The following is a 26171-nucleotide window of genomic DNA, read 5'->3' as shown; positions in this document are numbered from 1 at the left end:
TCCCAGTGGTGGGCGGGGCTAGCTGGCTGCGCTCGCATCTCGGCTGCGGGGCCGCGTGGAGGGTGCTCTTCTCCGAGGAGGAACCGCGCCGGGCGCAGGCGCCTCCTGCCGCATCGGTTCTTGGCCGGCCGGCGCTTCGCTGGCACAGTTTTGCCCAAGCCTTGATTCTTAGGGAGCAGGTAACAGAAGCAGCCCTTGAGGACTTGGGAGGAGATGGAGAGGGTAGAAAGGAGTTACAGGGGCACATCGAGAAGGGGGGGAAGTCAGGGTGGAGATTCATGAAAGCGCCTCTGGGTTGAGGGTTGTTGAGAGAGAGCTTTACCTCTGATCCCTTCAGAAATATTTTAAAATCGTTTCCAGGGCCTGTTTGCAGTGAGAAAGGAATTTGTGCTCTTACTGAAGGTAGATTTTCAAATCCGGTGACGGATTGATTCAGGCACGAATCATTGCCGCAGACTTTTCTTCACTGTTGGCGCTTGAGCCTGTATCTTGGGGAGAGGTGTTGTTAATAAGGTTTTTCTTCTCTTCCAAAAAATTAAATTCGATATTCTTCATTCAACCCCCCCCCCCCTTTTTTTTTGGTTAGTTTGTTCACTCTTGGAAGAGAGCAAAGAAAGTTAGTAGAAAGGTTCAACTAAGGCAAGTGAGGGCAGCCACACTTTGTGAGGACAGAAAAAGTGCCTAATAATTGGGTGTAGCCCTGCCAGCCACATAAATCACCCCCACCATTAACAACAGGTCACCCTGCACCTCCCAGCTGTTGAAACATTCAGAAATTCCCTTGAGAACTTGACTAACCTCCAGAGACCCATGAGACAGCATTATAAAGGGTAATTATGAAAACCCTTATTGTGGCATCTACTAAAAAGCTTTCAGACAAGGATAGGTGTGCTCTTCTCCCCTAGACTCCTAAAGCTGTTGGTGGGGATGCAGCCTTTTTTAACATGTTCCTAACCTACTTAGAATTTTTCCTGTCACTCTGTTCAGGGCTATCCTTATGTGCAAGTCCCTGAGCTAGATGATGTGTGGAGAAAGTCATGATCTGGGTTCTCAAGAATTTTCCGGAAGGCTGGGGGGGGGTGCATAAATCTCTACTGTTAATACAGTCGAAGAAACAAACAAACAAAAAATATAAGTGAAACTCCTTCCCTTTGGAAAAGGTCCATTTCCCAAAAGGGGCATCTCTATATTTCCCACACGTGCCCCAACCGGGGATCGAACCTGCAACCTAGATATGTGCCCTGACCGGGAATCGAGCCCGCCATTGTTTGGTGTGTAGGACGACACACCAACCAACTGAGCCACACCAGCCAGGGCGATGGGCTGCTTGTTCTTCAGACCCCCGCCCCCCAGCTTGTGGCTTCCCCCTCTGCACTTGCTGTTTCTCTCTGTAATCATCTCCACCCCATCCCTCCTAGTGGCTCACGGGCCTTCTCCAGCATACTAGTCAGATTTATCATCCACAGAAAGACCTTCCTTGTATGAAAAAGCTACTACCATACTCCTGTGTTATTTTCTATCCCCTACCCATGATTTATTTTTTTTCAGAGCTGTATTGATTTCCTAGGGCTGCCATAACATAGCACCACAAATTGGATGGCTTAAAACAATAGAAATTTATTCTCTCATGGTCTGGAGGCCAGAAATCTGAAATCAAAGTGTGGGAGGGGTTTGTTTCTTTTGGAGGCTTGGAGGGACTGTATTCCATACCTCTCTCCTGGCTTCTGGTGTTTCCTGGCATTCTTTGGTGTTCCTGGCTTGCAGCTGCAGCACTACCCATCTCTGCCTCCACCTTTACATGGTGTTTTTCCTGTGAGTTTCTCTCTGTCCAGATTTCCCTCTTATAAGGAAACCATTCGTTGGAAGAGGACACCCTGGTTCAGTATGACCTCATCTTAATTTCATTACACCTGCAAAGACTTTATTTCCAAATAAGGACGGTCACAATCACAGTTATCAGCAGTTAGGACTTCAACATCCTTTTGGAGGGGACATCTAAAGAACAGATAATATTATGTTATAAACTTATTTACTTACTTTGTGTTTCTTTCCTCCATTGAAATTTAAGACCTAAGGGAAGCAACCAGTTTTGTTCAGTGCTGTCTGGTTCCTGACACAGTTCCTGGAATGCTGAATATTGGTTGAGTGAATGACTCAGTGAAACTGGCCCTTATGAAGTGAAGGAAGATTTGGATAGAAAATGAGGAAATCTGGTTTAAAAAAAAGCCTTCTTTCAAAAAGTTTGGCAGGGTGAAAAAGAAACAAAGCAATTGTTAAGTCAACTTAAAGGATTTCAGAGAGTGCTGCCACTTCTGAGCTATTTTTCCCATGAGATAGTTACCAGAGTCAAGGGACTGCCCCTCAGCTCTGCAAGAGAAGAAAAAATGAATTTAGCAGCTTCTCCAGGTACAGGAGAACTGACTCATGATAACCAAACGAAAAAGAGATGGATTTGTAGGCCAGAACACCGTGTAATTATTAAGGGTGTCTCAAGAACTAGGACTGATTTTTATGCCGAGAGTAGTACATTCACTAATGATAGCACTTATACATCCAAAAGTTGCTTGATAAAAACAGAAGTTTAGAGGCAGCAGAGTTTGACATTTCTCAAGGAATGGTCCAAGCAGCGGTAGCTAATAGACTCTCTTTTTAGGGTGAGTTTTCCAACTACTTCCCAGGGCCCACTTCCAGAGATTCTGGTGTAATAGGTTTGAGGACTTGAGGATCACTTGGGACTCTGTTTAATAAGTCTTCCAGGTAATTGGCAAGTTTGGGAGACATTATCCAGAATTGTTCTTAATCTTTATTTAGTGGCAAATCTTGGACTGGAATTCTGCCTAGTAGTCTTGGCCACACGTGTCTAATGGGCCCCCACAATTTGTTTCTTAGAGTCAAGGTGCGAGCCCTTCTGCTTAGCAATTTGCATACTTGGCCGACCTTCCTTCTGTAAGCTCAGCATATGCTTTAATGACTCAGCAATTGAAACAAGGCCATTTGGATATTTTTCTTCTCTTAGTATAGACAGCTGAAATGAGATCGCTTGTTAAAATAAGCACCTTTCCTATATGAATTGTGTTTCATAGTAACTAAATAGTGGATGAGAGGACTTGATCTCTGGTAGAATTTCTGTTAATAAATACAGAAATAATGATAAAATTTGTATACCACCACTTTGCTATCCATAATAGAAAAATGGATCTAGGCTATGATCATCAATGGCTGCTAAAATCATCATGCCAAAACTGAGGGGAACTTTATACTAGATGAAACAGACTGACAGCACCTGAACCCAATGACCAGAGAACATCACCAGGACAGACACTTCATGTGCATCTTGGTGTGGTGCAGTAGGAAAGCAAGCATCTCTTTTAAGTGTTCTTATAAAAAATCAAACCCAAATTTGACTAAGTCTCTAGTCCACCTGTTTACAGAAAGTACAGGGAATAGAGGAATGTGTTAAACCATATCTCATGTATGCAATCTTTCAAATCCAAAGTGTGGGACAATGTACAGCCTTGCTACTCTCCAAGTGTGGTCTGCACACCAGCAGCATTGATATCTCCAGAGAGCTTATTGGAAATGCAGATTCTCAAGCCCTGCTCAAGGCCAACTGAGTCAGAATCTGCATTTTAACAAGGTAATTCACGTGTGCCTTCAAGTTGGAGAAGCATTGTATGTGCAATGACCTCGTTTTTTTAAGTAAATAAATAAATGGCAAGGGGAAAATGGGAAGGAACTATTACAGTGGTATGGGAGAGGGGATATTACTGATTTTTGAGCTTATAGGGTTGAATGATACTCAATATTATCAGTGGGAAAAGATATTTTAAAAGGGTGTATTAGCCCTGGCCAGTGTGGCTCGGTTGGTTGAGCGTTGTTTCGTACACCAAAAGTTGGCATGTTTGATTCCAGGTCAGGACACATACCCACGTTTCGGGTTTGATCCCCAGTCAGGGCATGTAAGGGAGGCAACTGATCACTCTCTCTTTCTCTCTGTCTCTCTTTGTGTCAAGTCAATAAAAAACGTATCCTTGGGTGAGGATTTTTTAAAAAGCCTATTTAAGAGTATGTATTATCTTCACTGCAGTCAAATGCAGAGTTGTAGTGAAAGATCCTTAATGTAGGAATCCCTGTTAATATTACTGCTGGCTCAGTTATTACATTATAGTGTGATCATGTTTTAGACAATTCAGATGTTCAGTACAGAACTTGAGTATGTGACATCTCTACTGTCCCCAAAGGTGAAGAGAGTACAGGTTCATTCTGCCTTTAACAATTTCAATTTCAGGTGTTTTTCTCTGAACTTATTTACTTATGTTTTTGCTTGGACAGACATCTTCAGAGTCTTATTGAGCCCATCCCCATTTCTAAAGGGAGGACACTGGACTTGATCTCAAGGATCTTTTCTAACATTCAAATTCTAGGATAAAAAAAATAATCATTTACAAACTTTGTGTATGACTGCTGACAGTCTTCACGTTGAATGAAAAAGCAAAATGTCCTCTCTTCATCAGCCTGACCTTTCCTTTTCCACATTTTTACATGTATCAAGATCTTGCCAAACCACAGGAGTGGGGAAAATTGCATCAACTGGCTGTGCAGTGGTTGGGGCAGCGTCTTGAAGGAGCCCTAGGGTTCAGCCTCCACCCAGGACCTACTGAGGTAGTTGAGGCCATCGGCAAACACGACTAGATGTGAGGGGTTCAGGAGTCAGCTTGTCACATGCTTATTTCTTTACAAATTTTGCTTCCCAGAAGTGTTTAAATTGGCCATGCTACGTAAGGGGTAGAGTGTATTTTGCTTTAAAATGTTGGTTTTATTTTTTATATGATCCAATAAATCTTAATCATTAATAGTGTCTTTCAGAATTTGCCCACTTTTCTGGTATAACTGGTTGCAATGGCTGGGAATAAAGGAAGAGGGCGTGCTGCTTATACCTTCAATATCGAGGCAGTCGGATTTAGCAGAGGTGAAAAGTTACCTGATGTAGTATTGAAGCCACCCCCACTGTTTCCTGTAAGTACATTAACAGCCGATTCTCACAGAGTGTTTCTCATGTTTCAGAGAAAATTAAAATTCTGTATAGGACTTGAATATATGATATCCTGAAGTGTAAAAAAGTAAGAGCATGTTTCACTTACCTTGAAATATTTCCACTGTTCTTCTCTGAACCTTTTCTGATTTTCAGACTGCTTTCTTAAAATACAGAAAATAAAACTATATACATACCTTTCCATGAATTGATTCAGAACTGTGTGAACTAAGAAATAATTTTTTTAATTCATGCATCTTACATTGCTGTTATTGATATGTTACATCATTAAAATATTTTTTAAAGCAGAAGTTTTACAGTGGTCCTCAGTTCCCACGCTACCAGATTTTAATGATCTTCTTTTCATCTTGCATCAATAGAATTTAAATTTGCTCCCTACTCTACCATTTGGCCTTTTTTCCCCCACTGAACTTTTTTTCCTTATTTCCATATTTTATTAAAATGAATTTAAATTTCATTATTGTTTCTCAAAATATAAGTGCTTTTACTCTGTTTAGTAGAAGCTTTTAAATTTAATGCATATGCTGCAAGCTTAATTGGCATAATGTTTAATGCTTTCACTTTATATTTAGTTTAAAATGTAAGCTTATATTTCCAGATGTGCATGTGCTGCAGTATAAAAAAATGAAAAAATCATAAATTACCAGATACTCCCTCCAGGAATTTTTTTTCCTATTTCAAAAGGAAAAGTTCTTTGTTGAAAGATTTATGTAAGTAGAGGACCTGGACAAATATATCTGGGCATCTAGATGTCTCACATAGGGAGTCTACTTTTTGCTCTTCCATGTGTGAGATTACTTCTAAACACTGGGACTATTAGTACATACCATTGTTTTTATACATGGAATAAAACTGAAATTCCTTACTACTGGCTAAGAGGCTCTGTCTGATCTGGCCTTTCTGATGAATCTCTGACCCTTTCCCTACCACACTGTTCCCCTTCCCTAGCCTTCCAGGCCTCCTTGTTCCCTCAGGCATTTTCCTCTGCTGGTTTCCCTGGCTGGTGCCATCTGTTTCCCATATCTTTGCATGGATGGCTTCCTAATTTTATCCAGCTCTCTGCTTAAACATGATTTCCCCGAGAGGTCATGCATGCTTACCCTGTGTAGACCAGCCAGCGCCACCCTCTATGTATTCTGTCAGTCACCCTTTCCTCTTCCCAGCTTCATTTTTTTCATAGCACCTATCACTATCCAAAACTATATATTACCTCATTTATTTATGCATTTCGTTGAGTTTTTCTCCCCTAGAATGTAAGTTCCAGGAGAGCAGAAACTTTGACGAGTTCATCATGGTAACTCCTGTTGTCTAACCATGTCTGGCTTATAGAAGGCATTCAATAAATAGCTGTAGAATTAATGAATAAATTTGGAGTAAAATTTTGAAAATATATCCTACTCTTAGCCCCTGAAACCAGAAATGCCTTTACTTTATATCCCAAGGATCCACTTTTTTATCAATATATATAATGAATACACACACACACACACATACGTCACGTGTGTGCATGTAATTTTTAAGATTGAAGATGTAGTTTCAAACTCCTGCTTTGCGTGTTCTTTGGGCTTACAGATTGTTCACTTCTCAATTTCTTCACTTTAAAATGAGAAATATTGATGATATTTTAAAGGAGATCATAGATGTTGAATACTGAGTACATCCTGGTCAGAGTAACCACTTGTTAAACAATAGCTGCTACTATTACATATTTTATGCTACTACTCCAAATAGCACCACCACTACCGACTGAGGTTAATAGAAGAGGAAAGCAGTTACTCTAATTTGGGTCCCTTGACTTTTAAAATATGGAATCACAGTAAACAGACTTGTATAGCAAAATGATTATTTTGTCATCAGGAAAATGAGGGCCAATAGGAAAATAACCATCTTTCCTACCTCTAAAATAAGGGCAAATGGGCTACAGGTTAAATAGATTACAACTCAACATTTTTTAAGTTGATTGTAGAACTTATTACCTATAAAATGTAGTTTTTCAATAAAACTGGGATTTTCCAGAATTTAGGCAAAAGGGATATTAAAATATTTAATTTATTTTTTAAAAAGTCATTGTCTCTTAAACAGGATATAGATTATAAACCAGTGCCACTGAAAACAGGAGAGGGAGAAGATTATATGCTGGCCTTGAAACAGGAGTTGAGAGAAACTGTGAAAAGAATGCCTTATTTTCTAGAAACACCTGAAGAAAAACAAGGTGTGTATTGGACTCTGATTTTGTAGTTTCGGGTATACAGATGAAGCAATGCTTTGGCACAAGACATATGGTCATTTAGTACTGATTGATTTGATTCAGTTGGAAATTATCAACAACCTTGAAAACGCATATTTAAGTTGATTTAACAGAAAATATTTTTTTAATATTTTATTTGTAAAATTACCTTTCACAATAGAAGTTTTATATGCTCAGTAAAAATGATGAAATCAAAAAATATTTTAAAAGTGAAAATCATCTATAATGTTTGTCTAGATTAAAATATTTTATTGTATGTTCCTGAAATTTTTCTTTTGTATGTGTATTCTTTTTACAAAATTGGATTCATATTACTTTGTATCTTCCTTTTTTACTCAATAGAATATTATTAGCATTTTTACATATCCTTAGTATTCTTGGAAAATATGATTTTCAATGACTATGTGGTATTCCATTGTGGATATAACATTAATTGTAACTAATTCCCTGCTATTAGATTTAAGGTTGTTTCTCATTTTTTTCTCATAGAATGCCATGATTACTATCCTTATACATAAATCTTTAAGCAGGTCTCTGATTATTTCATATTATGGTTAAAAATTTTAAATGCCTTGTCCATATTTTGGCTTATTTATGTATCAGCTATAATAGAATACAAAACACATGTTCATTGGTTATGCTAAGGACAGAGAGGAGATTCAGTTGGAGAAGGCTTGCCAGTCTCATAGTGGAAGTGGGAAGTGGTTTCAGAGGAAGGGGTCCTATTCCTGAATGGTTATTTAGCACAGTAGACCTATTTTGATTTTCAGTCTCTGCCCTTGAATGTTGAAATTAGAGTGATCAATATCATTCTTGAGTTCTCAAAACAACATCATTAAAACATGAGAAATTCATATAGGATCATCTCATTCCATTAGTAATAAAAATGCATTCCATTTTCCCTCTCCCTGAAAGACAGAATTGGCTAAGAGTCAAAAAGGAAGTCTTATATAATAATATTTTATTACATGTGCTTGTAATTATAAGAAGCCTTTTAGACCAGTTCATTTAATTTTTTAAAACATAGCTGTTTGAAGTTATGTAATGGTTTGATAAGAGATCATTTTACCTCAAAAATACTAAATTTTTTTAACTTTCATGATTATGTTGCATGCTTTTATTTCTTTGAGTTGAAAATGAAATTAAAACTCATTTAAAAATTTTTAAAAAGTAACACTAAATGAACTAATAAATATTCTTATTAGAAAATAATAGTGTAAAAACACTTTTACACTATTTTAAAATTAGTCTTTTCTCTAGACTGCAGGACAGATTTATTTAACTAGATGTGCTTGTTGTTAAAGCACATGTCTAATTTAAAAGTGTATCATAACATTAAAGTATTTATGTGAGTCTTTTAGGCACATTAAGAACATAATTTTGTTGCTGGTCTCTGGGAGTGGTTGGTTTGTACCTGGATCAAGAGGCTCTTTGTCTTTTATAACTACACAATAAAATATTTAAAAATACAAGGAATCTTTTGCTTCTCTTTTTCCAGGAGAAAACTCTTGAATAGGATTTTCTAAATTGATACAAGAACATTCTCCTTGAAATCTTCATGTTTACCTCTCTTTCCTGATGTAATCTGTTTGTTTGTTTTTAAAAAAAAGTATGGTTGAAAATAAAGGGTTTTTAAATATAATATATACATACATATGTGTGTATATAGGTTAATAAAATACATGCTGTATATAGGCATATATGTGTATATATACACACACACATATAATGTTTATATACTATACACCAAGAATGAAAAAGAATTGACCAGAGTGAATGGAAGTAAACAGCTGTGAGAGGGAGATAATTCTAGATAGTGTTACGTCACTGCACCTTCACCAGCCTTCTTCCATCACTCGCTACCTATGTGCTTTAGGAAAGAGAGACTAATGTAAGGAACTAAATTACTAGAGACTAGAGCAAACAAATAGGGTGGGAGATCTCAAGAATTCCTGATAGATAATCAAGTGCCTGGTGGTTCAGGCCATTGAAATTTGTCAAAAAAAAAAAAAATGAGGACACAGAATAAACATTTCATGTTGTGATGTCTTCAAGGTTTGTTTATAATGTTTTCAGATAGAATTATAAAAGTGATTGGTATTTTCTTTACAATGAAATTTTTTATTTTTATAATAAAGGAAAAACACCAATGAATATTATTATTTTATTGAATTTTAGCTGCAAAGGTACCTAGAGATCTCTGGTCCAGTGGTTCCCAGCTCAGGTTCCTGAACGACTGAGATAGAAATAGGAGTGACAGAGGTGCTGGTTCTGTAAGCCTTTTCAGAACTTAAACCTCAATGCAAGTTATATATTTACCTACAATATGGCCACAAGGTCTTTTACTGAATAAATGGAATTTGTTTTGACTTTTGATATACCATCAGGCTCCATGTGACCCTATTTAATTTTCATTTCGTTTTTAGCAGTTCTTACTGTATGTAATTATTGATATTCATAACTTTTATTTATTTTTTCATAGCTTCCAAAGAACAAAGAGATTTACTTTAAAAAAATTTTTAAAAACCACCTTATTTTTTCTTAGCATTACCATACCTACTCATTTGATCCTTTTATTAATCTAAAATACATTTGGAAATCTTAGTGATCTTATTTTTCCTGCCTTGAAACATTTGGGTGTTTTATCATCATCATTCATCCATTACTCCCCACAATGCTGAACAAAAAGACTAAAATATAAAAAAATAGAAGAATGGTAAACTTGCATAAAAGGATTATGCAATATTGAAATAAATTATCAATCACTATTACATCATCCTTTAGTTTTCCTACTGTGTTGCCCGAAGTGTTACATTAATTTTTAAGAGGATATAAAAGAAGTCTGGAGAGACTCTTGTCTTTGTAGTTGTTTTGTTTTTGTTTTAGCTTTTATAGAATGTAATTGAGAATTTAAAATTTTTTATTTTCTTCTCATAATGGCAAAGAGAAGAAAATTGACAGGGAGATGTTTCATGATTACTAGACAAATCAGGAGATGAATGCAGAGACACAGAAAGCGGCTCTCTGGTTGCTAATGATAGTGGTGAAATTGATGGTGTAAGCAAAATCTCAGACCGAGTCTTCAGTTGACAATATCCTTGATGAATTTTCTCAAACTCTAAAATCAAGTAAACAATATCTTTCTAAGAATAAGAAGGAAGTATGGTATTCATATGTAGTTAATCTTTGAAAAGCTTTTCATTACATATTTTGTGATAATCTGGAACATCCTGTTTGCTAAAATGACATGTGACTATATTTTTTTCTTTTTTGTGATATTAATGTACCAAAATTTATTTGATGTAGTTTGTAACTGGACAAATGCTGAGGGCAAAGACAAAGATGATTGAAAGGAACTAGATTATGTAGAAATTAAACAATTTAATGGATTGATCATGTTAATTGGTAATCATAAATTTAATAATGAAAATGTTTTGCAGTTATAGACTAAAGAAGATAGCTGACCCATCCATCCTCTCTTCAAAAATGTGAGCCATCAAAGTCTTTTAAAGTATTACATTTTGATGGTGCAAGTACAAGAACACTTGGAAGTAATGATAAGCTAGAACCTGTTAGGAATTCATTTATAATTAGAATCACCAGAAGTAATGTTAGTATGTATTAAAGATGTATTTGAAATCTGCAATCAGGATATATGAAATGCAAGTAATCAAGGTTTGTGCATGATAAACTGAGAATGCACAACTGATGTACAGTTATCTGCACTTAAAGAATGTTGCCCATTTTGGGTAAATATACCTTCAATACCAGGAAAATAGTGGAATATAATTAAGTTCAGTTAATTTATTAAAAATTCCAATAATTGTCATTCTTTTTAAATAACAGCTTTATTGAGATAATATTCACTTTTTAAAGTATACAGTTCAGTGGCTTTTAGTGTAGTCACAGAATTGTGCAACCATGCTGCTATCTAATTTTTAGAAGCTTTTTATCACCCTGAAAAGAAACCCCATACCCAATAGTATCACACCCCCATTCTCTCCTCCCCGAGCCCACTGCATCCATGAAGAAAAATCAGTACATATTTGGATCTTGACTTTTATATTTTCATCTTTTTTATTACCTTCCGTTTTCCATGGCTATACTCCAAAACCACTTTTTATGATGAACCGTGGTTTCACCATACTGCGTGATGGTGGTGCTTGGGCCCTCATCAAAGGCGTTTCTTGTGGCAAAGTGGGCAAAGCAGAAGCAAGAGACAGTCGTGGCTCTTCCAGTTCTGGCAGGTTCAGAAAGTCCCTGCAGAATTCTTGGTAGCTGACGTGGAAGGCTTGCAGCTCACTCACTCATGGCCCCAAGTCCAGCCTGGCCTACGCCTCCCCTTTTTGCCACCCCTCCCCAGTGCATTGAAAGATGGCTCAGGGGGACGCCTCACTGAACATGCTGAAGGTGAGCAAGCAGCCGCCATCCTTCCTGAGGTGCTTAGTACATCGCAGTTACACAAGGTTTAAAGATTGGGAGCCGGAGGCCAGGGTGGGCAGAAGAAAGCAGAAGATGCCCGGTAGACCTCCTTTCCCTTGTATGTAAGTGGCTTCCCGACGTGGCTTTGGGCTTTTGTGAACATCCTCATAGATGAGTCAGATTGTCTGATTCTAAGAACTATAATTAAGGTTTAGGTTTTGCTCAACTCCAGCCATTCATACGCAGCTGCTGCTTGCCACTTTCTTAATGTTTAGTAATGCTCATTAAACAATTCAGTATGGATTCAGGAATGCATTACATGCAAATGTAGGAAACTCCCTAAATGTAAAGTACAAGGTATCTGGTGTTTTCAGTTATTTTAAAGGAATGGCTTAAATTCAGGTTTATTCTTGATTTTTCTAATGAACACTTTTTTCTTTTTTTTTCTAGATATTGAAAGGTATAGTAAAAGATATATGAAGGTGTACAAAGAAGAGTGGATACCAGGTAATTATAAAACTGAAAATGTTAAAATAATATTTAAAGGCTATTTTTCCTACCCTATATTTTCATAGGACAAATTTTCTCTTAAATAGAATCTAGAGTTGAATAGAATCTATCTCTTTTCCTGCAATCAATTAGTAATGTATATCTTATGAAAACTAAGATGAAAAGATTTTTATACTGTAATAAGAGAGTGTTGAACTATTTTGTGGAAGTTCTTAAAATACTTTTTAAAAATAAACTAGGACTTGCCAGACTCATTTGGGTTTTCCATTTTCATTTGCCACAATCACAGTTTCAGACTGTAGTACCAACAGTGCTCAGTTCTGTGCTCCTGCGTGATTCTATAGCTTTTGAAGAAAAAATCTAGTGTTAAAGACTATTAAGCTAAGCTCATGGATCTTCCTTTCTTTCAAGCAGACATAGACTATTTTTAGTTGTTAAGATGCCTTTTCAAAAGGACCATACCTAAGAGGGTTTTTTCCCTCAACATTCACAAGTTTGCATTGGATATAGACAAGGTGGAAGGGGCTGAAGAGACCTCATCCAGCTCATTTATTTTGCAGATTAAAAAAAAAAAAAAAAGTTGCCACTGAAATGAAGTGACCTGTCAGGGTGACTTGGATAGTGCTACTAGAACCCAGGTCTCCTCATTTTAACTCACTTTCCTTGACATGTCTGTCCTTGGTGTTTCATAGAAACCGCCTTCATGTAAAAGCATAAATGGCATTTATAATATTATTGCTTTCGTGGGTTATAGTGCTTTTTCTTTTCAGTGTTGATTGGTCATTGATAAGGTTGGGTCCCCTGGAAATACTCTCTTAGATCTCTCATTTCTTCCACTTCATAAATATTCATCTTCTAAATGATTCTTTTTACATACTGTCTCATGATCATCTATGAATTGTTTATAAAAAATATATATTCAAATTATTTAGGTCAGGTAAAATAGCTTGAGATGTAGTTTTCTACAAAATACACTGAAGGTTTTATTTATTTTTTAATTAGCAGACAGCATATTTTAATCCATTTTTATATTGCTTCATTTTTCTGATTGCTTCAAAATTAAAAGGAAGTGACAAATTAGAGGAATTGTTTAGCTACGTAGGCAAAATTGTTTGTTGGAGGGAATTTACTTTTCCACAGCTATTTATATTTTAATTTTAAAGTTTTTAGATAATAGAATTATTTATTTAATTTTGCATGTGTTGGGATTTTGCTCATGTATTTTATCTTTTGAAAAAAATCCTTTATTACATAAGAAATACGTATCAACTACAGAAACATTATAATATACAGAATAGTCAAATAAATAGATAAATAATACTTAAGGAAAACAGCTGTATTCTAAACACCCACAAAGAATTACTGTAATATTTTATTCTCAACCTACAACTTTCTCTGCACAAGTTGTGTGTGTGTGTGTGTATACAAGGTGGGGCAAAAGTAGGTTTACAGTTGTTCATATGGAAAATAGTACCATAACTAATACTACAAGAACAAACTGCACTCACACCTGTAAACCTACTTTGCCCCACCCTGTATAAATATTTATATGCTAGGTTTATTTACTTATTTTTTCAAACTGTAAGAGAAAGTTTATTTAGAAAGTCACAGAGGTAGAAGTGAGCTGTAGAATAAATGGGCTCAGGGAACAGTTACAGAAGCAAAAGAAGGGCCCTTGGAGCTTAGAAGAGAGGGGTAAAGGTCACATGCCTGCAGAGAAGTGGAGGGGTTCAAAACGGCGAGGAGGGAGAGCGCGCTTATGCTAGGATTATTTTTAAAGGGGATTCTATAAATATTGTTTAAAAAACTGTTTATTCAACAATATATCATGAATAACTTTTTACGTCTACTCATTCCCAAAACTTTTTATGTAGAAAATTCTTTTCTACATTTTTCTTACTATGACAATTTCTCTCTTTAGAATTGATTTTATAAATGTATTTATAAATAGCTGTTAAAAGAATGTTTTAGGAATTTTATAGCACTATTTCAAAGCTATTTTAATGAACATTTTTTCATCATAGGAGAAAACACATTATTGTGATATTCTGATTCCCAGGCTAAATCAGTACAATCAGATATTAAGAACTTATATTTTCATTGCTTGAGCAACCGTTGTATTTTTTAAATAGTTATGTCCAGTGCTGCTACTTTGTAGAAGAAACTGAAATTTTTATATTTCTTCTTTTTTACACACAGATTGGAGAAGACTCCCAAGAGAGATGATGCCAAGGAAAAAATACAAAAAAGGTACATTGACTAATATAATAATCCAGGTAGGGAAAGGTTATTGCTTAAATTCTATCTGTTGTGGAATTGTCTACCTGAAGCTGCACTTAGTGTTCTGAATACATTTTCTTAAAATATGTTCCACATTATTTTGTTAAGGCTTTTTTTGGTTGCTTTTTTTGTTTTGTTTATTTCCTTTAATTATGGAATTTCAGTGTGCTAGGAAAGACTTCAATTATGTAGACAATTTTATTGTGTATTTGAAAATTTTTAAGTGATTATATTGCCTGATTTTTAAGTTTTTAACTGCAACATTCGGAACTCGTAAAATTTGGGCACTAGTAGACTAGAACTTTATGTTGTACATAAAATACCAAAGTGAAACTTTCTGTTGTGTTGTGCTTTCATAATTCCCCTGGGTAAATGATTGTTGAGCATCTGCTATTACTGTTGCTGGATGCCGCTAAGAGGAATAAAGCAGTGAGCAAAGTGGGAACAGTCTGTTCCCTGACGGAACTTACAGTCAAATGTAGCAACAGCCTTAAACCAAACCCCTCTGCCCTCCTCGGGAGGGCAGGGAAAAGCCCTTCGAGGAGATGGAATTGGACTCCAGGTTAAAGAATGAGTAGAAGTTTACTGAGGTTAGGTTGGGGGCAGATTTGGAGAAAGATCAGGCTTGAGAGGGAAAATCGTAAGTTTAATTCAAAAGTCGTATGTAAGGGTTTGGGGGTTTTTTGTTGTTGTTTTTTTTGTTTCTTTTTTTAGATATACAAATAGCAAAGTTGAATATGCTGTTGGATACGGGGGACATGGACCTCAAAACCGAGATGGTAATGATCAGAATAGGTACTGTAATTGAGACTATGAAAAAGCATGAGGTTGTCTAGAGTGAAATGAAAGATCTGGGAGAAATGAGGGCCTGAGCCGGAGGCTGGAGGAATACCAAAACCTAATAGCTGGTAGAGGAAACCGAATCAGTAAAGAAGAGAGAGAGAAAGAGGCGGCGGCGGAACAAGGGAACGGGTTACAGAGTACTCAGCAGTGAGGAGGATTCTAGAAGGTGGTCAGCAATGTTCAAGGACGTTGAACAGTGCTGCTGAGAGGTCCGTAAGGTAAAGATCAGAAAATGTAAATTAATTTTTGACATATTGATCATTGCCGACTTCAGTGAGAGCTTTTTAAAGGATTTGTAGAGGTGGACTTGCGCATATTGGAATGGGTGAAACATTAGTGAGTTTAAAAAATGGACACAGCTAGCGTAGATGAGTCTTGAGAGAATTTTGCTAATAAGAATGAAGAGAAAAAGAGGGAAGTTGCCAGAGAGTTTAAGAACAATGGGGTTAGTAACTAAGAGAAGAAATTCCAGCCCCGCACACCCCTTTTATTTTTTCAGGCCCTGTTTATGTTTTTTTAATAGACTTTTTTCTAAGAGCAGTTTTAGATTCACAGCAAAAATGAGCAGAAAACAGAGATTTTCGTGTATATTCTCTGCCTCATATACATTCATAGCCTCCTGCATTGCCGGCATCTCCCACCAGAGTGGTACCTTTATTACAATCGATGAACTGACACTGACACATCATTATCACCCAAAGTTTATAGTTTACCTTGGGGTTCTCTCTTGGTGTTTTACATTCTATGGGTTTGGACAAATGTATAATGACATGTATTCACCATTACAGTATCATACAGCACCATATTATAGTATGAAACTGTAATAGTATTGTACACCATTATAGTCTCATATGATCCTAAATGATACTATCATATACTATCATTTCACTGCCCTAAAAATCCTCTGTGCTCTCCTGTTCATCCTTCCCTCCTCCTAACCCCTGGCAACCACTGATCTTTTTATTGACTCCATAGTTTTGCTTTTTCCAGAATATCATCTAGTTGGAATCATACAGTATGTAGCCTTTCATATTGGCTTCTTTCATTTAGTAATATGCACTTAAGTTTCCTCCATGACTTTTTACGGCTGATAGTTCATTTTCTTTGAGTGCTGAATAATGTTCCATTGTCTAGTTGTACTATCGTTTATTTATCCATTCATCTACTGAAGGCCATCGTGGTTGCCTCCAAGTTTGGGCAATTATGAATAAAGCTCCTATAAACATCCATTTTTGTGTGGATGTAAGTATTCAACTCCTTTGAGTAAATACTAAGGAGGATGATTGCTGGATTCCATGGTAAAGTATGTTTAGTTTTATGAGAAACCACTGCACTGTCTTCCAAAGTGACTGCACCATTTTACATTCCCACCAGCAATGAATGAGAGTTTCTGTTGTTCCACGTCCTTGCCAGCATTTAGTGTTTTCAGTGGTCTAGATTTTTGCCATTATTTTGTTTTAATTTGCATTTCCTTGATAACGTATGATGTGGAGCATCTTTTTATATGCTTTCTTTCCATTTGTGTTTCTTGTCTGTTAAGTCCTTTCCTTAATTGGGTTTTTTGTGTTCTTATTGTTGAGTTTAAAGGGTTCTTGCTATATTTTGGATAACAATCTATAGGAAAAACACACTCCTGCTGTGTTTTTCTCCTTTACTCTCATACTACTACCGTTCATAATACTCCTGACACCAGATGTGTGGAGTTTTCTACCCACACAGGCAATTCTCTGCAACACCAGCTGGGTGTTACTATTCAGTTCAGTTCTGACAATAACTGGAGTTAGCACAGACCCTACAGTTTATGGGCTCAGTCCCACGAGATTGCTCTCCACTTCAGCCAGTCATGAGTAGTAGGTCCCCAGGTTACTCAAACTTCTGTCTGACTTGGCTACAAATCAGATATCCCACGACCTCCTGCTCCTTGAATTTGATTTACTAGAATAGCATATATTTGGCCAAAGGTGGAAAAATAATTCATGTTAATGTTTTGGGGTTAAAACAGTCATTAACAAATTTTGGTAATCTGACACTTCTCCCCCAGTTATACATGTAAGGATTAGGCATTATATAAGCCAGAGGGATAAATAGCAAAAGATTCTGAGTATACAACTTACTTTCTTGGTTAAGAGATTAGTAATTTTAATAAGTTTATTTACCTGTCCATGTTCTACAATATCCATTTAGCAGACATGTGTTATACAACTTAAATAATTTGAAAAAGGATCCTAAAAGAAAAAGACTTAAGGTGTGAGTAAGTTACATTCTTTGCTAATGTTTTCTGGCATCAATATTGTAATATATATTGAGAACCTGTTCATTTATGATACTATATATTTATGTGCTACAGGTCAAATTAAACAGTCTTTCCTCCAAGGAGGGACTGAGAAAGTTTCCCAACATTAAATCTAACTATTACTTTTGTTTGAGCAAAACCTCACTAACATATGTTTAGGAGTTCTGAGCTTAGTGATTCCCCAAGGAGGAATTTGGAATAACACAGTAAATTATAATTCCATTAGTTATGGATCATCTACCACAATCTAAAAATTTCTTCTATAGGTTAAATGTTAATCTTTAGCAAAATTACATCTTTCTGAGCCATATTTTCTTCTTTTACCAAGTAATTCCTAGGTATTTAGCTTGATTTGGGGAAATAACTCTTAACACTTTTTTATCACAATGACAATTTTGTAGCATATTATAATGCTTTGGTAACTGATTGGCAGGATCTATATATGAAATAATTCTATAGTCCCTACAGTTTTAGAATAGCCTAAAATGCAATATTTTTTATATGGCTTAAAAAATTATCCCAAAGGCATTAACACATTTTGTTTATATTGCTTTGAGTTTTCAGATTCATATGATAGATAGGTTCACTTTAACCATTTTAATCTTCATTCCAAATATAGGGCTATGTGGCACTGAATAGAACCTCTTTCTCATCTCTTGAACCATTGGCAAATGCACCTATATTCTGCACTTGTTTTTTATCTTCCAAACTTGATAAAATTGCCCTAGTTAAAATAAAATACACTGGTCAGTGAACAGAAAACTAGTGCAGATGTTATATTTCTGAGAGCTTTTCATTGATCCTGTAGTGATTCTACTGGAGGTAATATTTTAGCAATTTTGGCCTGAATGATATTAATTGCCAGTACAGATTTTTAGTATTAGTAAGAAGATACCTGGTTGCAGTCTTAGAAAATATCCTATTACGTGATTATCATTTACTTCTCATCATGGAAAATTTATGAGGTGCCCTGGTCAGTTTGGTTCAGTGGTTAGAGCATTGGCCAGAGGACCGAACAGTCGTGGGTTTGATTCCCAGTCAAATGCGTGTAACTGGTCAAGGTTCCCAGCCCCGGTCCGGGCAGTTGCGGGAGGCAAGCAATTGATGTGTCTCTCTCACATTGATGTTTCTTTCTCTCTCTCTCTCCCGTCCTCCTTCCCTTCCACTCTCCCTAGAAATTGATAGAGAAAATGTCCTCAGGTGAGGATTTAAAAAACAAGAAAGAAAGAAAATTTGTGAGGTGTGCTGATTTATTTTGTTTATTAAGAAAATTAATTCAGTCTGCAAAGTATGTGACTGCCCGGTATGACATACCACTATGCTAGGCAGCATATTGAAAGGCAAAGAAATATAATTCATTATTGCTGTTATTAAAAAATGTGTTAACAGTGGTTTTACTTCAGCAGGTCCCAGATCCAAAAAGGTGAACAATACCGGCAAAGACACTTCACTCACTAATACTGCAGATGTACTGAAAAAAATTGAGGTAAGGCTTTCTTCTTGCTGTGGGAGTGAATTGAAAAGTCGCCATGCCTCCTTTGCCTTCTTCAGCCTTTCCACCTCCTCTCGCTTTTTAATAGCATGTGGATTTGACAGACCCGACCCCAGCACGCAGGTAACCAGAGAGGTCTGGTTATCGTCGGCTGGGAGCTAAGGAACTCCATCCTGTCCTCTTACCACTCACCTGTCAACTTGCCTCACCTCTGTCCGTTTCCTTCTCCACTCTGATCCTATTTTCCCCTTGCATTTGAGTTGTGCATGGGAAAGAAATGAGTTACATACCTAAAATCTATTTCTTTTAAAAACCTTTCAGTTTTTCTCCTGTTGTTATACATGTACTTCTTTAATGCTCTTCTTCTGTCTCGTATTAAGTGTAGAAGATTCTACTGAAGGAAAATCATAACTTGTGGAACTTATTTTTATATCTTTTTTATAATATTCCAAAACTAAAAACATGTAAAATTCAAAAGTTTAATAAACTGAAAACTTCCCCACCCGTTCCGTTCCCCCCTGTAGACAACCAACATTACAAGCTTTTTATATGTCCTTCCAGAAATATTTTATGCATAGCAAATGCAAATTTTTTCTTTCTTTCTTTTTAAATGATAAAAGGTAGCATAAATACTCTTGCATTTCCATTTTATCACTTAAAATATCTTGGAGGTGGTTCCATGTCAGTCTGTATAGACTTGGCTAAATTTTTTTTTCCTGCACTATAAGAATGAACCATAATTTATTTAATCAATGTCGAACCTACTGATGGACATTATGTTTCATGTAGTGTTTCACTGTTATAAACAATGCTGTGATGAATTCATGTCAAGTGTGTCATTTCACATGTGCAGGGTCGATTTCTAGAAGTGGATTTGTCCATGAAGGGTATACCAATTTATTCTATCAATACGTGTATTACCTTGAACTGATGGTGATGATGATGATAATGATAGCAGCTAGCATTTATTGAAAACTTATTAGTTACCAGGCTCTTTGATGAACTATTTGCATTCATTATGTCCTTAGACTTCATTACAACCCAGAGAGATGATATTGTTTCTTACAGATGAGATGAGTATTCCTTCCTTATTTTAAAACTTTTATACCTGGCCAAGTTGGCCATCTACATGGTAACAGAAACTCATATTTTTGTTATTTTATTTTGGCCAATACTTGAGCTGGAGAAAACATGTCTGAAAATAAAGCCAAGGGAATAGTATTAACTATCAGGTTTAACTGTGGTGGACTGGTGGTTGGGATTGCAGACATAGCCAACTTGTACTGACTGAACACTGATTGGGACTGTTCTTAAAGCTTCCTGGAAAGAAGTTGCTAAGCTGACATGCACTATGAGAAAGGTTGATTTGGACCTCTGAATGCAGTTTCTCATCAGAACAAATTGTGTTTCCTTAGTCTTTGCATTTTAACACCTTTTCAGTACAAACATTGTTAAAACTGGAGCTTTAAATCTAGAAATCCCAATAATTTAGCAGTTTTAATAGAGCAAAATTAGCTTCCAGATGACTCTTACTGTTTATTTCTTCATCAAACGCAGTTGCAAGTTTTATTATAATAAAACTTCTGGTGATGGAGAGGGAGTGGCATACACTCAAATCTCATAATTAACATGTGAATCACCAGACACCAGTAAACTAACATTTGAACTTCTTATTTTGCATGGCATACAGAGCAAACAGATAGTATTTTAACTATAAGTACTATTTTGTTTACTTGCAGTTTTCCAAAGGATTGCCATTTATAAAACTTGCACACGTTCTATTGTAGTAATAAGTCACATAAGGCAAGAGGGGTCAGTATGAAGATAATTGTCTTCGTCTTTTTTTGTTCTGTCTGAGTAGGGTGAAGTGACAGGAAAGTAGAGTTTGAATTTTGGTGAGAAACTGAGTTTATCTGATGTAGTCTTACTATTGCTTTTGATTTCCAAATTCAAATTTGAATGTAATAAATTTTTAAAAATAAATATTTAAGAACCAATAAAGGAATAGATGTTATAGTCACTCCAGATGTAAAATGTGTTTTATCTCTCTATATATAATCTACTAAGTGAATATCTTATAATAAGATGGAACATTTGCAGATTTATAAGTTAGTGTTCTGATTACTGTTTAAGAATATTCCCATCTTAGCTAAAGTGATCTTATACCTTAATTATATTAACATGTGAAATTATTGCTACACCCATTTCCTAGAAAGCTTGTGAGATCCTATCACTTGTGCAAATTAAGCATAGAACAATTTAGTGATCAAAGAGTGACAGTAATGAAAACAGCTCATTTTTTACCAAATGGAATAATATTATTGGTAGTCATAATAGGAATATGAGGATGTACTAAAAATGTGTGTGTTAAAGTTATGAGACAGTTGCACAGTGATTTTAACAGGGTGGGTAAGTAGAACCATCAGGCAATCGAAGCTTTTCTAACTCTGTATCTTTTCTGCCTCCTCTCATAAGAGTTGTTAAAAAGTGCTAATGTTGACTGTGACTTGAGTTTTAATCTTTCTTTTTTCTCAACCTGCCAGGTATAATCAGAAGCAAAATTCCTGGAAAATGCAAAGTAAATAATGAGGGAGAAAAGAAATAAAGAGACATGCATAATCTGCAAATAGGATAACTCACCCCAATATGACTTGATACTGTTTTAAATAATTTCACTTATAAACTAAAAATATAGACATTTTGAAAGTACCATTACGTTCTCTTTTCTCCTTTTATGTTAGAACGAAAAAAACCCAAAACGTTCTGAAAGTTCTTTTCCATAAATTGAATCAGTTCAATATTTTTGAATGAGGTATTAATAGAAATCATAAAAATAAAGCACTGTGCATAGAGCAGATATCCCAGCATTACCTGGGGTCCCAATTTTGAGTTAACAAAATCGAAGAAAATACTAGTGTCTCGCTAGGACAGTGAGCTCCCCTTTCTTGAGTTAACACGATTTCTTATGTGCTGCCTGGGGGTGGGGGGTGGGGGGTTAGAAAAGGCTGACTGAGGCCGAGCAGGGAGGCCAGAGTCTAGCGGTTTACAAAAAAGTTAATGAACTTCATTTACAACAGGAATTGGAAAAGAGAGGTGATGGTGAAAAATCAGATGAGGAAAATGAAGAGAAAGAAGGGGGCAAGGAGAAAAGTAAAGACGAGGAGGAGGAGGAAGACGCTGCAGAGCAAGAGGAGTACGACGAGGAAGAGCAGGAAGAGGTAAGGGCGTGTCTGGGGGGGAACAGTCTTCAGGATAAGAATCACCCAGTAAATCAGACACGTGCTCTGGGTTAAACTGAGCAAGCCCGGGGCGATGGGAACCAGGGGCATAGTGTTGTCACCGGCATCAATTCCTTTGTATCGAGAGAATTATTATAGCGCCTGGCTATAAAGCCCAGTTGAATTTAGGAGGGAGAGTGCAGTGCTCCCTGGTTTTCCGAATGTGACCCGCTCCGGGACACCGGTCAGGTCTGAACCTTGGAAACCGGGGGTCGCAGCTCCGGCTGGGCCTCAGGACCCGCCCTCCGCGGAAGCCGGCACGTTCCACTTCCGGGGGGGGTTCCCAAACCGAAGCATTTCCTTCCGGGTTCAAAACCCAAGCATTTCCTTCCGGGGTTACGTGTTCGGAAACCGCAATGTTTGCCGATGGACTCGATGGGAAACCGAGGGACCACTGTAACTTGATAGGCAACTGTAAGCAGAAGTCCACCAGCTAAGGAAATTGATCGGATTAGTTAAACTTTCAAGTCGGCAGTGAAGGGCGTCGTGTGCAGGTCTGAGGGGATCCCTGCCCCACCGGTGGTTCCGAAGGACCGCGGCTACGTGAGCTGTGCACGTGGTGGGGGGAGGCGGGGCTGCGCGTTTACCGCCGCCTCCACCTCCACCCAGCCATCAGCACCCTCGAGCTTCGATTTGGTTTCTTAGGCCTTTTTTTGCTAGGAAGTGAAAACCCCGCTGCTGCCGGTCAGCTGCGCGCTGGTGGAAAGCCGGGGCCCCAGGTGGTCTAACGTTAGTGCGCATTGGCTGTTTCTGGAGCGCCCGGCGCCTTAGCCCCCTAAACCGCGGGTCCTCTCTGCGAGGCTGGGGAGCGAAGGCGCCGGCCCTGGAGAGCAGGGGCTCCCCGTGCTCCCGAAGCTGAGGATGCAGCAGGTGGAGGTCTCCCAGGACGCGGCGCAGGTAGACGGGAGTGGAAGCGCACGTGTTTTCTAAGCAGTGCACATCAGAGACCTCTTTTAAGCCTGGTGTATTTTATTACCTAAGGTTGTTATTTATAGACCTAAAGGGGCAGCCTACATATGTTCCTTAATGATAATGTTACTACTCATTCATTTTAATGTTCACTTAGGAAAATGACTACATTAATTCATACTTTGACAATGGAGATGATTTCGGCGTAGACAGTGATGACAACATGGATGAAGCGACTTATTAGCTATGAACTTTCCCCCAAAATATTTTTCTGATACAGCTTCTGCACATTTGGACAGACTTGTTTCCTAATTTCTGATAAGGAATGAGTAAGTATTTTATTTTTGTTTCTGTTTTGTTGGACAATATTTGTTACCAAAATATTCAGAGCCACTTTGAGTTTACATACCCGTTACTTTACCACCTTAGTCTCTGACACCCTGACATTCCTTCTCAGCACCTCTCTATCCCTCTTAAGTATTCAAGTGAAAATTTTATTTTTGGTGTTATTTAGATCGGAATGTGCCTAAAGAGTGTCTGCGTCTTTTAATCCATGTATTCATACTTGAACAAATTATTCTTGTTTAACTGCTTGCTGATCTTTTGTAAAACTATTACTTGTCATCATAATGGATTTCTGTAACCTGAAAGCTGATTTAATACTGCACATGGAGCACTTTAAAATCCAAGAAACTTGAAAATTTTACTTTTTACTTTTACATGGTATGTTTTATGCTACTATATTATGACTACATAAACCTACCTGAGATCTTACAATTGCATATGAGATTAGAAGTTTGTGATAAAAAATATACACAGGGAAAAATTCCAGTCGTACCTATATAAATGCTACAGCTTATATCTCAGCCAGTACAAAGACTTGGGATGAATATTAAAAATACTTGAATTTGGGGCTAACTTCATACCACACAGTGTATGAATTACTCATCATCTTACTGTAATAAGTTTGATATTTTGAATAGTTGAGCTTATGAAAAATTAGACTGAGACATTTAAATTTATACTTTACAAAACTATGGGTAAGTTCTAGTCATAAATCTCACTGCAGAGTGCATATGTGAAATCTGAGGTATAATGGCCTCTGTTATATCTCAGAGGACTCATAGCTATCTAATTGGTTTATATAACAGTGCAGAATAAAACTCAGGTCATTTTGAAATTAAGATTATTTTTTTTTGTTTTAATTAAAAACTAGCTCACCTTTTTATATTGGGGGCAGGGGAAAATACCTAAAAACTTTACCCTCTAAAGACTCACAAATGCCAAAGATTTTGAAGGGAATTCTTATGTATTTCAAAAATGATTTATTAATATTATCTACCAAAATTAATAAATTTATTTTTCCCTTTTGGGAGGATATTACCCATTACCTTCTACCTGAGAATCAGAGCCCTATACTGTATTCGAGCTTTACTATTAAACTCAACCTTAAACTTGAGCTTGGTTTTCTGTAAATAATTTCCTATAAAAACTGCTTAAAGACCAACCAGAATTTACCATATGTATTCATTCTCTTAGCATCTAGAAATAATTGCTTCTTCATTTAAATTTGTCTGGCTCCCTAAAATATTCTAGCTTGTAAAGTTATTGAAAACACTGTTTCAAGAAACAAACATGTTTTCCTTACAAAATATATTGTAATCTGATTTTCCCATCTTATATTCTGGTGGGGAAAATTTGTATCATCTGATGCCATTTTGTAAAGTGGCTCTCTCAGGAAAAAGATCACTTTCAATTGTAATCTTCCTCAGATAATTCAAGATGGGTGAGAGGACCGTTATTAGTTCAGTGCTTATGTTGATCATATGTGAATTATTTCTTTAAAGGAACGTATAAAAAAAGTTTAAAGATGCTAAATGGAAAACATGAATAAAATGAGTGTACTTTAAAGCAGTCAACTGTACTTAAGAGTAGACACCTCAAAGTTTCCATTATAATAGGCAAGTAGTAACTTAGGGTTGATAATTAACGTGTTCTTTTTTAAAAAAATATATCTTTATTGATTTCAGATAGAGGAAGGGAGAGGGAGGGAGGGAGAGAAACATCAATGATGAGAGTCATTGATCGGCTGCCTCCTGTACGCCCCCGACTGGGGATCGAGCCTGCAACCGGGGCATGTGCCCTGACTGGGAATCGAACCACGGTCTCCTGGATCCTAGGTCAATGCTCAACCGCTGAGCCACGCCCTGCCGAGCTACAGGTGTTTTATTCTCTCACCTCCCTAGTACCTTAACCTAATATAATTTATAGTCTTATCTCTGTGGTTCTGTTTACTTGCTTTATTGTAAATCTGCAGATAACTGCCTGAATGGGGCAAATAAACCAAAGATACAGGTATTTTGTTCCCTAGCTTTCAATCTGTCTCCAACATTTCAGTCCTGCAGATGGTAAGACAGCCTTTTGGGGAGGGGTTTGCTTTGGGAGACCCCAGTTATCTCTCCACTAAGTGCATTCTTTCTCTTTTGGAAAAATCTCTTTACAAGTTTAAAGTAGACTAATTGTGAGAACAGGCAGGAAGTGTTTGCAGGTTGCTTTGCCAGCATGAGTCTTGGTTTTGTGGCTTAAAATCTCAAGAGACTGTTAAGTTATTCCATAGGAAGGTCAACTTTAATGCAGAGATAGCCTCTTATATATATAAAAAAGTACTTGTTGAAGTGTCTTTAAAATTGCTATCAAGCAATACTGTTTTGTTGCTATACTGTCTTTCTGTATTTGTTTACATATTAAATTCTTTCAAAACAGAATTGTGTCCTGTTTTATATTAAGATGTTTTACTTTGAAACTACTTAAATATATTTAGTGTATTAATTATTTTTATTTTT

General features: G+C 36.8%; 1 protein-coding gene across 5 annotated transcripts; it reads left to right on the top strand.

Moving 5' to 3' along the window:
* The first annotated feature begins 47 nt into the window (after positions 1 to 47).
* POLR3G (RNA polymerase III subunit G) lies at positions 48 to 26084 on the top strand. Of its 5 annotated transcripts, none has more exons than XM_081131671.1 (8): positions 48 to 179; positions 4857 to 5016; positions 7136 to 7265; positions 12174 to 12230; positions 14433 to 14483; positions 19056 to 19135; positions 22219 to 22359; positions 23486 to 26078. In XM_081131671.1, exons 2-8 carry the CDS (start codon positions 4900 to 4902, stop codon positions 23570 to 23572), a joined length of 663 nt encoding a protein of 220 aa, XP_080987797.1. In that variant the 5' UTR covers positions 48 to 179; positions 4857 to 4899; the 3' UTR covers positions 23573 to 26078. The 5 variants fall into 5 exon arrangements, with proteins under 5 accessions (XP_080987797.1, XP_080987794.1, XP_080987795.1 ...); XM_081131668.1 differs by having other exon boundaries at positions 64 to 179; positions 19053 to 19135; positions 23486 to 26084; XM_081131669.1 differs by lacking the exon at positions 48 to 179 and adding an exon at positions 4548 to 4662 and having other exon boundaries at positions 4867 to 5016; positions 19053 to 19135.
* Positions 26085 to 26171: the final 87 nt, after the last annotated feature.

This window comes from Miniopterus schreibersii, assembly GCF_964146895.1.
Source record: "Miniopterus schreibersii genome assembly, chromosome: 3".
Lineage (NCBI taxonomy): Eukaryota > Metazoa > Chordata > Mammalia > Chiroptera > Miniopteridae > Miniopterus > Miniopterus schreibersii.
Note: the sequence above shows the minus strand (reverse complement) of the source record. Positions and strands in the feature narration are given on the sequence as shown.